Source organism: Emys orbicularis, chromosome 1 (genome assembly GCF_028017835.1).
Source record: "Emys orbicularis isolate rEmyOrb1 chromosome 1, rEmyOrb1.hap1, whole genome shotgun sequence".
NCBI classification, from domain to species: domain Eukaryota; kingdom Metazoa; phylum Chordata; order Testudines; family Emydidae; genus Emys; species Emys orbicularis.
Window position 1 is genome coordinate 197,605,598 of NC_088683.1, and position 13,269 is coordinate 197,618,866.

General features: G+C 43.3%; 1 protein-coding gene across 1 annotated transcript in view; it reads right to left on the bottom strand.

The window, feature by feature from the left end:
- CYYR1 (cysteine and tyrosine rich 1) overlaps window positions 1–12,826 on the bottom strand; it is an 85,069-nt gene extending 72,243 nt beyond the window's left edge. Inside the window, exons 1-2 of the mRNA XM_065423722.1 lie at window positions 12,760–12,826; window positions 8,188–8,290 (exon numbers count right to left, since the gene is read on the bottom strand). Of these exons, the coding sequence (XP_065279794.1) occupies window positions 8,188–8,290; window positions 12,760–12,826 (170 nt within the window). The remainder of the gene's footprint in view (window positions 1–8,187; window positions 8,291–12,759) is intronic.
- Between the last annotated feature and the right edge of the window lie 443 nt (window positions 12,827–13,269).

The window sequence follows — 13,269 nt, forward strand, 5'->3', positions numbered from 1 at the left end:
CACAGCAACAGCTATGACTGTCCTACTGGCAGTTACCAGTGGGCTGTTAGTTCTAATTGTTAATCATTTGTTGCAAAAGACTATTTAGGTAACAGTGTAATAAATCTGCTGATTTGTTTTCCTAATGCACGTGTCCTGTGTTTTTGTAGGTGTAGCAAATTCCTGGGCAAGAACAATAACATCTCATTATGAAATATCAACAACTGAAATGTATATCAAATTATCTGAATGAAACGAAGCCTAAGTGAAAGGCCTCAGCTGAGGCCTAGCTTCTTTAGATTTAAACCTTGCTTCACCTTAAAGTACAATGAAAGACTTATAGAAAAATGTATTTCAGCTTCCAAACAAAGCTGCTTCTCCTTCCTCACAACCCTTCCAAACCAGTCTGTGGACATGGTCCATTGCTGAGGGAAGCATATCTTGTATCTGTTGAAAAGATGGCAGAGCTGCCATTGTAATGTACCCTGCCTTAGGGCCCCAGTGAATTTCTGACTGAGCCAGCAAGAATTCCTCCTAGTGGTGCGGAGGGTGCTGCAGCACCCTCTGGCTTGAAGTGGTTGTTATCATATACAGGGTTTACAGTTTGGTTCAATGGCTCTCAGCACCCCCACTATATAAACTGTTCCAGTGCCCCTGCCGGGATCCCAGCTCTGATGGCAGAGCCACCGCCAGCAGCAGTGCAGAAGTAAGGATGGCATGGTATGGTATTGTCACCCTTACTTCTGCACTGCTGCTGGCGGGGCGCTGCCTTCAGAGCTGGGCGCCCGGCCAACAGCAGCCACTCTCTGGCCGCCCAGCTCTGAAGGCAGCACAGAAATAAGTGTGGCAATACCACGACCCCCCTAAAATAACTTTGTGACCCTCCACAACTCCCTTTTGGGTCAGGACCCCCAATTTGAGAAACGCTGGTCTCCCCCATAAAATCTGTATCGTATAGGGTCAAAACACACAAAAAGACCAGATTTCACGGTCCATGATGTGTATTTCATGGCTGTGAATTTGGTAGGGCCCTATACATAGGTGCCCCAGTTAGGGTTGCCAACCCTCCAGGACTGTCCTGGAGTCTCCAGGAATTAAAGATTATGTCATGTGAAGAAACCTCCAGGACTATGTCCAACCAAAACTGGCAACCCTACCACCAAAGTCCCATGTCTACTTTATAGAGCAGATTCTGGGCCTCTGTAGGAGGTAGAAAAGAGGCAGAAAAAAGGCAGAATTGCCTCCCTTACAGAAAGAAGCAGTCTAGCAAAAACAAATTAAAACTACACCTCTACCTTGATATAACGCTGTCCTCGGGAGCCAAAAAAATCTTACTGCGCTATAGGTGAAACCGCGTTATATCGAACTTGCTTTGATCCGCCGGAGTGTGCAGCCCCGCCCCCCCGGAGCACTGCTTTACCGCGTTATATTCGAAATCGTGTTATATCGGGGTAGAGGTGTACTTTATAAATTGCTAAACCAAAATAATCTAAAACAAAGACCATTTATAAAAACTCACATGATTTATATGGCTAACTGACATTTTTTGTGAATAAAAAAAATTATTGTCCCTCTGGTATTCTTAACATGAAATAAACTATATTAGAAGATAATGAAACTCTGTGGCTGCCGGATATAGATGTTAATTGCCAAAGGCCCCATTCTCCTTCCACAGAAGTCAATATCCAATATATTACTTGAAACATATTGTAGTCAAGTGCAACAGCATTAACAGTACACCTGCCATATAGCAATTTTGAAAGCATTATTGCAAAACTGACATTTTATTTCATTCCTGGAGATATGCATAGTCAAAGATTAAATTTTAGTCAATAAGATGATGTCTCCAAAAAAACGTGTAAGGATGTGAAATACTGCTTCTTGTGTTAGAAACATATGGTTTTATTGTTGTTATAAAACTGTAGAGAATGAAAGCCAGAAATTTTCATTTTTGACTGTGATTTTATTCTCCTACTGTCCATTTGAATTAGATATTTCGCATGGTATACGTAAGCAGTCACAAGAAGAAGCAAATGAGAGCTAAATGGTGATTCTGTAGCCCTCTTTCAGAATTTCAGCTTATGTTAATGAGTCTTAGGAATTAGTACAAAGTATAGGGTAGGAGCCACATTGTTAACAAGAATCTTTCTATTTCTGGTCAGTCACAATACGCTTAATATTAAATGGCTCAAAGAGATGAGCGATATTATTAGATTGTTTCACTTCAGTCCCTCTTAGGTTAGGACTACACAGCATAATGTAGCACAGTGATACTCAAACTGAGGCTCACAAGCGGCTCTTTAATGTGTCTTCTGCTGCTCTTTGCAGCACATGAAATTAAAACACTGTGTGATTAACAACCAATCTAAGTTATTAACCAATCAGGATGCTTTCACTATGTTATTAACTAATTGTAGTTGATAAAATAATAATCCTTGGGGGCAGTCATTTGCTGTGAGAATAATATATATATGTATGTATAAAAATAGTAAATGAAACAATGAATTCACACTACTGTGGCTCTTTTGGGGTAACATTGACTGCTAATTTAGCTCCTGAACCACTGATCTAATATATTGCAATTTAGGAGAAACATTTAGGCTTTAAGGCTATTAAGGCTTTTGACAGTGTACACAGAGACAGCCTCTGGAACATTATTGCTTACTATGGAATACTAACAAAAATAATCAAAGGCATATATGAGAATGCTAACTGCACAGACAGAGATGGTGATAACATCACATAAAGGTCTGCTGAGACAACTGGAGTAAGGCAAAGGTGTATTATGCCCCACGGCTGTTTGCACTGGTCTTTGACGGCATCATGAGGAAAGTAACTGCAGAAGGCAACTGAGGTATTTTATGGACAAATGATAAAGTACAATTGAATGACTTTGTTTTTGCTGATGACACTGTCTTGCTCAGTTCAACGCCTCACTTAATGGAAGAAAAGACTCTGTTTTTGGTAGAAATAGCAAAACAAGTTGGTTTGTTTATCAACAAGGGAAAGACAAAATATATGGCTATCAATGTTCCAAAAATCAACCATGAAAGTAAATGGAGAAACACAAGAATAAATAAGTCACTTCATGTATCTAGGGAGTGAGATGTGCCATGACTGTGACACCATGTTAGATGCCAAGCAATGAATATCAAAATAGCAAGCGCTTTTCATAAATTTTAAAAGATTTGGAAAAGTAGAATGATCAGCACTGATACAAAAATACAATTTTTTAACACCAGTATCATGTTGGTCCTTGTTCATGGAGCAGAGTCATGGAAACATGTAACAGCCATTGATCAGATGATCAATGTACTCCAAAATACATGCCTGTGGACAATTTTCAGAGTCCACTGGAAAAAGTTCATTATAGTATCAGAAATTCTAAGTAGAACACACCAACTTAAAGCATCATATGACAAGATGAAGACTATGGTCATATTTAGGGCACACTTTAAGGATGACACCTAACACTACTTCCACGTCAAGTGATAACATGGAAACCCTCTGCAAAGTGAAAGATAGGGTGATCTAGAGAAAAGTTACATAGAACAGAGAAAGAAACTAAATCCATCAATATGACTCTCAGAAGCCAGAACAGACCAACACAAGTCCAAAACTAATGGTAAAAACTGACTTATGCACCTGATGGTGTGGGAGAAGAAAGAAAGAAAGAAAGAAAGAAAGAAAGAAAGAAAGAAAGAAAGAAAGAAAAGAAAGGAAATGAAATTTAGGGAGAATATTTAGTCTTGGCCCTCAACAGGGCTCTAAATGAATAGGAACAGATGGAAATAGCCTGTTGTCTCTCAAGAATGCAGCTTTTGCAGATTAGATGGTTTAAGAAAGATTATTTGCATTAGAGTAGCACCCAATATATATCTGAAGGGCTTTCAGATGATTGAGGCCTGAGGAGTGGAAGGCTGAATTTGATACTCATTCTGTCATGAGAGCACATAAAACTACTTCTAGTCCATTGAATTGACTTTTCCCATGTATTTCTGGCATCTTTATACTAACTCCCAACACTCCACACAAAGGTCTTCAGACTCTAGCCCCTTCACCTCATGATTCAAACCCCACCACGTCCACTCCCACAGGGGAATCCTCCTATTGGAAACCAGAATTAAACTCAGATGGAAAGTTTTATAAATCAGTCCTTTGGGCTTGCAATAGGGTGGCCCTTATGCTTCTGAAATGACAAAAGCACAAAATGGTAATTGCCAGAAAATTGACATTTTATAATCAAATGTGCTTCTAGTCATGTGAACTACCTGAATATTAAAATTAAGCCTCTTTTAATCAGCATATTTCAAGCAGATTGTAAAAAGTTTTACAAAACAGATGCAAATGTATCTCTTAGACCAGTGGTTCCCAAACTTGTTCCGCCGCTTGTGCAGGGAAAGCCTCTGGAGGGCCCGGCCGGTTTGTTTACTTGCCGCATCCGCAGGTTTGGCCGATCGCGGCTCCCAGTGGCTGTAGTTTGCTGCTCCAGGCCAATGGGAGCTGCTGGAAGCAGCGCAGGCTGAGGGACATACTGGCCGCTGCTTCCAGCAGCCCCCATTGGCCTAGAGCAGCGAACCGCAGCCACTGGGAGCTGCGATCGGCCAAACCTGCGGACACAGCAGGTAAACAAACCGGCCCGGCCCGCCAGGGGGCTTACCCTGCACAAGCCGCAGAACAAGTTTGGGAACCACTGTCTTAGACAACTGTTGCTGAGCATTTTAGATTTATCATGAATTCTGAATTTCATTATTTTATATTGATTGTGAAGTACATAAACCCAGTCTCTGCCCATACCAAGAGTTTATCCAAGACATTCTGAATGTTCCTGCACTTTTCCTTCATATCAACTGTCCACACAAAACCATGAATCAACTTAATGTACATTTCTTATTCCAGGTCACTGATATCTGAAATGAACAAAATCCCTGTTCATCACAACCCTTGTTGAACTCAGTCAGGCACCTTCCTCATTTACATACTGTTTTCAGTCAGAAGTACCCTTTGCTTGATATCACGTATCTTACTGCATATGCCATACTTTCTGCCACTACATATTCTTCTTTTTTCCAGTTCTGCAGCTTGGAGTATGCACAAAAATTTTATATTGAACATGTTGTCTGTCTTTTTTCCTTCCATTCTTTCTGTCCCTCTTCCTTCCTTCCTGCCACAAACCACAGCCCCCAGACTGTAACAAAAGTATTTTCCCCTGAAGTTCACGTAACACCTGTCAATTCAATAGTCATCAGACTGCTACTTTCTCACCATTTCTTTTGGATTTGTTCAGCCTCCTCTTTTGCAAATCTCAGCTGACTATCTTTAATGAAATCACAGAGTTCTAAAGTTGTTATTTGCCCTGCCTTCCATTTGGTTTTTGGTATCACTGGAGTGATGTGTTGTATTTTTCAGTCCAAGCAGGACTCAAAATAATCAGTCTGAAAATGTTTACCGAAGGACTTCATAAACTTTGCAACAAAATGCATCCCTTAAACTGCCCCTACAAACAAAGGAGCCTGGACTGACAGCTATGCCGAGTTGGCTTTTAGGTTTGTAAAGCCTGCAGTGCCCCTTCTCACTAATTCTGAAGCCTTGAACATCGGTGACAATCTCAGCTTTCGTTTTCTTGTCTACTTTTTAAGTAGACATTTCCACCTCTTCCTTTTGTGAAAATATCCCTGAGAATATAAACTGATCACTTGGGTTGAACCTTTGCCAGTGACTTTCCTAGATACCCAAGGAATTCATTACCCAGGACTGGTCTATGGGGACACAAAATCACACTCTCAAGTTCCTCAGTTTTTTGGAGGACCTAGGTCTGGTCAAATGACAGTCGTCAAAAAATTATTTGTCTTATTTCACACCATTTTGTAACTAAGTTATTCAATATTTTGCCCCATTATTCACCCAGCTCTGGGAAGATGCCAGACCCACTGAGAGCTGTGGGTGCAACTGAGGCTGGGTGCTACTTAAGCTGCTAGTGATGGCATAGAATTTACTAATGCAATGTCCCCCAGACAGTACCTTGCAACTGAGACAGCTCCATTGTTAAGCACTCAGCATGGCCTGTGGCTACAAAGAGGGGCAGCTCAATAAATTAAGAGACTGACTGGTGTAATGGACTGTAGAAACTTCACCATTCTAACCCCGGCTGTGACACTAACTAGTTCCCTGTCTGGGCTCAGTCAAGTCACTTAATCTTTCTAGCTTAAACTCCCCTTCTCTGTTGGCATTTATACTGGTCTCATCAGCACTGGTATCTTAGCATTTGTAAAAATTGGAATAACGTACATGCCTCCTTCACAGAAATGCTGTGACGATTAGTGTTTGCAATGTTCTATCAAGCGGTAAAATTCATCCAAATGCACACAAAACCCTCCACCAGCCCAGCAACTCCCAGGTCTCAGACTTATTTAGATAACTGTCCATTGCAAAACTGTTTATTACATATACTGGAAACGATGCATAAACACCAAGAAAAGCAGGTCGTCTCTACTTCTCCTGCAGCTGAAGGCGCTGTGACCTGAAGACTTCCTCCTATCCCTGCCCTTTATATAAAATGGGTCAGTTTAACCTTGCGGGATGCTAAGGAATCATTTTGTTGACCCTCCCCAAATCCCTGTGCTGAGCACTATTATCAGGAAGGACAGAACTAATTAGGTTTGTGGGGCAGTGGGAGATTAAATTGTTTTTCGGGCCCACCCAACGATGACAAGGTTGTCTCTGAGGTATCATAGCCCTTGCTAACATTCCCACCACTCTATGCAAGACATACATGCTGGGATAGGGATCTCAGAAACAACCACCCCTCTCTCTCTGTTAACAAATGAGGAAACATCCTTAGAATAAGTTTTCATTACATAGAAAAGAAAATTAAATTGGAACATTTTATCCCCTGGGTGGAAGCAAGAACCTATTTTAATTCTCAGACAATACCAGGAAATCTTGAATACGTGCTCTCCTATTTCCAGAGGAATGCTAGATTCTGACACGCTATTGTTAGGTTATTTACTTTTGTCTAAAAAGTTTCTAATTTGGTGCAAAGGCCTTGGATAAATAAAGATATCATCAATATGTCTGCTCCTTCAAAAGCATGATGAAGTATGCTGAATGGAACACTGATATACTCCCAATGTTCTAGGACCAAAACAGAAGGGACATACTGGCCGCTGCTTCCAGCAGCTCCCATTGGCCTGGAGCAGCGAACCGCGGCCAGTGAGAGCCACGATCGGCCGAACCTGCGGACGCGGCAGGTAAACAAACCGGCCTGGCCTGCCAGGGGCTTTCCCTAAACAAGCGGCGTCCCCAGTTTGGGAAACACTGTTTCAAAGGCATGATATACGTCTCTTTGCTACTCTGGTTTTGATCAAGAATATGTAACAAATAATTTATCCCAGAATACCATTGTATGTTTTAATGTTTGCTTTGTTCTGATGCACATGTGGAACACTTACTGGCTATCACTACATTTAGAACCTACAATTAGACTTAGTGCACACCTTAGTGTGCACTTAGTACACCTACAAGAAACCTTACTGATTTCAAACAAGGCTGCACTTCGAGACAAAGATCTGCATTAGTGGATTTAATTACAGGACTGGGATCTGTTTCTATACATGCATGTTGAATGGAGAATTTAACCTTTGCATTTCTTTTGGTATGGGAATATCCTTGTTTCCCCTCTATCAGCAGCCATTGTTTTTACACATACCACAATGTGCAAGGCCTTACAATGTGCAACACACACTAGAATGTGAAAGGACCAGCAGACCCTAATCTGAAATGTTTACAATGAATTCTAACTAAAGACAAAACACGATTTTTCAAAAGCACAAATGACATACGCTCAAAAAACAAAACAAAACAGGAAGATCAAATTTACAATAATCTAGTCCACTTATCTAATGCCTTTGTTCTGGCCTGTTCTCAGCTTGAATAAATCAGTGTAGCTCCAATGATCACAAAGAATTTATGTTAATTTACACAAGCTGATGATCTAGGCAAATCTATTGACATGAATACATACTTTAAAAGTATACAACACTTGGATTTCATGGGACCATTAAGGGTTTTTATTCTGGAAATATTTATGATGTTATTAGCAGGAAACAATCTTGAAATGTTTATTGTCAAACAGTTTTCAGTCATCTAACTTTACAGCAAGTCATGAATACGGGGCATCAATTTTCTCAAGAAAGTGACAATACTTACGAAAGGACATTCCCAATATAGGCATAATACGAGCAGCAGTAGGGGGTAGACCCATCACAGCAGTAAGCTTTGCAGTCATTGTCACACTGTGCAAGACAATCTTCTGCAGAATAAAAATAACAATGCAGTCTCAATAGTAAAAAACTATATAGCACAGCTTTAAAGAAGATGCATTTTTAGCAGCTTTTTGCATTGAATCAGTCACTGATAGGACTTCATTTGAGGTTTGATCTGACTCTGTAATCCGAACTCTAGCAGAATTCCAACTGGCTTGAAGAGTACATCTTCAGGTGTCACTGTATATCTGTATTTTGCAGTTTGGCTATATGGGCTCTCTCCCTCTGTTTTTTAAAAAAGAATTTCAAATTTCCAACAGTACAGATTATCTTTTTATATTTTAACAATAAATACAAAGAAATATCTAGGGACAGATTCTGGTTCACTGAGTTGTATGCTGGGACAAGCAGAGAGTGAGTTGATTATAGGTCCTTGATTCCCGGTCTAATCCCCAGCCCTAGGTGTAAGCTAGAGCAGCCTGGGGGCTGCTTTGAGCTGGGCCAGCTGGCAATGGTCCTTAAGGCACCATCTGCTAGCTAAGAACAACTGAAGCACAGTGCACTTTGACTCTTCCCCCACTAACCCCGTCTCCAATTCATCTTCTGTATTAGCAGCTGCAAGCAGGGTAGTGTAGAACACCTTTGTGCCAGGGGCACTCCTAGCTAGAAGGATACAACCACTTTTGCCCCCACCCCTCCTCGTCTTTTAATGCGTCATTTTCTGAGAATGACAGAATAATCAAACTGTACAAAAAAATAAAATCAAAACGTTAGCAAACAAAGAATAAATATCCATATATTGAAGAAAGAGAAAAGTTTTTCACTAGCAGTGGTTTTGTTGTTGTTTTTAAAGAAACAAACTAGTTCCTCCAAGTAAAAGCCCCAACTCAAAGTTCAGGTTCTCCTCTGAAAAAGTAGCTCGGTAAAACTGTTATTGCCGGGTTCCATGTTTATTGCATCTCACTGATTTTCAGTGCAATTTTGTTAAGTTTACATATCAAGATGTTTTTCTAACTGTCATAAACCCAACCTGGGCTCTGAGGGTCTGCTTGGGGTCTTTCCATCTTGTAGGTCATTAACCCCAGTAATAAAGATTCAACACGCCAAATTAATTCCTTAGTAAACAGATGCAGCCCCATTGAGGGCTTAATTGGAAGAAAATAGGTTTCCACAAGTGCAATTGAGGGTTTAATTTGGAGACTTTTGCCCCTTTGCAACTACAAATTAAGCCTTTGTTGACATTTCTGCATTAGTTTTCAGTGGGGCTTCTCGTGTCAGTAAGGTCAGGCCCCATATGCTTCAGATCCTTGCTTCCTCATAATAATCAACATAGCAAAGGAAGTGGAAGAATCATGCAACGTTCATCTACATGGCTACAGCAATCACTGCATCCTGGTTTTACTGGTGCTGGGTCACCTAGCTCATAAGTAGGGATTTAAAAACTTGCAGTGCTCATTTAGGGGGAGTGAGTGAGCAAGCTAGTTAATTTTTGGTAGCATTAGAGCAGGGGTCGGCAACGTTTCGCACGCGGCTCGCCAGGGTAAGCACCCTGGCGGGCCGGGCCAGTTTTATTTACCTGCTGACGCGGCAGGTTCGGCCGATTGCGGCCCCCACTGGCCGCGGTTCGCCGTCCCGGGCCAATGGGGGCGGCGAGAAGCCGCGGCCAGCACATCCCTCGGCCCGCGCCGCTTCCCGCCGCCCACATTGGCCCGGGACGGCGAACCACGGCGAGTGGGGGCCGCGATCGGCCAAACCTGCCACGTCAGCAGGTAAATAAAACTGGCCCGGCCCACCAGGGTGCTTACCCTGGCGAGCCGCGTGCCAAACGTTGCCAACCCCTGCATTAGAGAGACTTAAAACGGGCATGATTATCTTTTTGAGAGAATCCCAGAGAAATGTCCTGTACACATGCTTATCATTCAAAGAATGTAGATGATCAATTATTTGATCAAACAACACAAATGAAACAAATCATCAATTTAAATTATCAACAATAATGAAACTTCTCCAAAAGTGGCAAAAGTTATCAGCCAACACACAAGATACTCTTATGTGAAAGAATAGTGCTATGCTTAATTGTTAAGTGTACAAACCACAGAATCTTGGTAGCTTCTGATTGATTATTGTACTGTCAATTTTGAAGTTACTGAGTCAGGAAAGCACTTAAGCATGTGCTTAACTTTATCCATGTCCTTAAATCCTAAAGAGTGCTGTCCTGAATAGGGATTCTTTCCTGATTTGAGGCCTTTTCTAATGAGGGCAATATGAGATAAATTAGTCCCCTTGGGCTAAATTCAGACCCACTGTAAGTGGCAGCTACTCCACTGTAATCAAGGGATTTGTATAGCCCTTTTTTTATTTTTTATTTTTTTTAAAGTCTCCCACCATTGCAGCACCTCCTCCCTGTGTGGCAGTGGTGGGACATTCTGGCTGCCGCTTCCCGCAGCTCCCATTGGCCAGGAATGGCAAATTGGAAGCTGTGAGCGGCCGTGCAAATGTAAACAAAATGTCTGGCGGCCCACCAGCAGATTACCCTGACGGGCCACAGGTTGCCCACCTCTGCTGTATGGTAATGGCAGACATGGGACCAGTTTTCTTGTTTTGTTTTTTAAAACCTACCATGTCGTGTACACCTCCTCCTCTGTATAAATTTACATGTCAGTGTGGTAAAAATGCTGTCACCTGTCTGCACTAGCACTGCCAATGTGCTTCCATTTGTGGTAGTGCAACTGTTGAAGGACTGCAAAAGAGACTCATACAGATACAACCATGGAGCTACAGATGCTTTCACCTGGTTTGAATTTGGACCAAACACAGACAGCAATTTGCTAAGATTCCAGGTTTTATTTAATTGCAATTAATATTAAAAGGTTAAATGCACATACACTTCAGTCTACACTACAAATAGCTCATTGACTAATTATCTACTGTAATAAAATTAGAGAGAAACAGGATAAAGGGAATAATCACATTGTTCACTTAGGTAGGCAGAGCCTGGGTAATGGATATTAGAAGTGCTTAATTGAAACTCAAACTTTTAGTCCAGGGACTGACCTTGCTCCCATTAAAGTCAGTAGGAGCTTTACCATACATTTCAGTAAGAGCAGAACTAGGAAGAGAAAGTAAAGTATCGATTTGCTCTGCTGGAGTGTGACTATCAGAAGTAGAAATAACAGGAGTACTTGTGGCACCTTAGAGACTAACAAATTTATTAGAGCATAAGCTTTCGTGGGCTACAACCCACTTCTGCATCCGAAGAAGTGGGTTGTAGCCCACGAAAGCTTATGCTCTAATAAATGTGTTAGTCTCTAAGGTGCCACAAGTACTCCTGTTATTTTTGCGGATACAGACTAACACGGCTGCTACTCTGAAACCTATCAGAAGTAGAGGCCCACTTCTGCTGCCGATTTAAGTAGGTGCAGGATAGGGTCCTACATTTTATTAAAGTTAATGTTTAAAATTAAATATACACAAGTTAAGAGGGAAGGTACTGTACATCTGGGGTCAGGCTTGATTTATGAGGGATTACAGGTATCCGTTGCAAGGGTGAAGGGATACATACATATCACATAACCAGCATAGACCCAGATGGGGGTGTATGAGTTTTTAAAGTGTCAGTGGATAAGTGGGCTTGGGCACACCACATCAGTATCAGTGTAGCCAATGAGTACGTGGCTGGGGTGCATCCCTTGGCTGGGCAGGGAAGGAAGTGGATTGTTTCCCTACAACATGAGCATGTTGCATAGTGGAGAATGTTTGGAGACTTCTTTTTATTAATTTGGTTTAGTTGAATTAGTTTTAAAGATAATTAAATGTGATTGTTATCAATTTAAAAAGCAACATAATAAAGACAAATGTAATTGTTCTCAGGATCAGATGACAGAGCTAGGAGAAATGTGCCCCTACTTTATTTACTTTAATTATCGGCAATTTTAAACCAAATCCTAGCACCTGATGGGGAATACATAGGGTTTTCCGTCGCAGGTAATCCGCTGAAAACTGCTCATCCTGGCGAGAAAGAAAAGCTTCCTGGATTCGGAGTCGCTTAGTAAACCTGGGTTAAGCGATTCCACAGTCGCCGCAGCACGTTTGCCAAGCCTCTTTCTTCTTCTGAAAAGGGCTGGTCCGAGTCCCAGTCGGCGGGATGCCGGCCTGTGTGTGAGGCAGACAGCCCTGCTTACTGAAACCCCTCTGGGGACGGAGCCAGGTACTTGGCAACTTCCAAGAGGGGAATGCCGCTGAAGCGCCCCAGGCGCCGTGAACTCCCCTGTGGCCCTCAGTCTCAGCACCCTGCTGTTCCGCGGGCTTTTGCCGGAGACTGACAAGCCTTAGCACGTGGGCGGCAGGGGGCGAGCAGAACAGCTGCTGCAGGATGTACGCTGTACAGCCCCGGCCTGCCCACGGGTCATCTCCGAACCGCGCTGCCCCGCTCACCCAGCCCGTCTCTGCCCCCGCCCCGCGCTCCCTGGCACCCCCCCAGCAAGCGGCACCTCCGCCCCGCGCCCTCCCCACTGACCTGCGAAGACAAAGAGCAGCACCAGCTTGGGAAGCAAGTCTCCTTGGCCGCGCCGCTGTGTGTCCATCCATGCAAGCGGGCTGCGGACGGACAGCGGGACTGCTCCTCCGCCGCTGCGGGGCAGGGATGGGAGTGGGGGCAGAGCACAGCGCCCGGCCCCGCGGGAAAGCAAAGGGCGCACCCGGGCGGGGGGGACTGAGCTGCCGCGTGCGCCCGCCCATCAGCTGGGCGCTGCCCTGCTCTGCGGAGCGCTGCTGCCGCTGCCCGGGACTCTCCCGCCCCCTTTGTCTCGCTGCTGCCTCTCGGGGCTCACGTTTCAGCTCGGTGGGGGGCACTGACGTGTGTAGAGAGGCAGCGTGTCTGCCCCCGGCCCTTCTACGCCCGACGTGTTGCTGTGGGGGCCGTTCACACACACACGCGAGCCAGTGGTTTTAGGAGCCGAGCTTCGCAAAGCGCCCTGCGAAGTTACGGCACTGACACGATATACCAAGCCGCTGTAATTGCTGATGT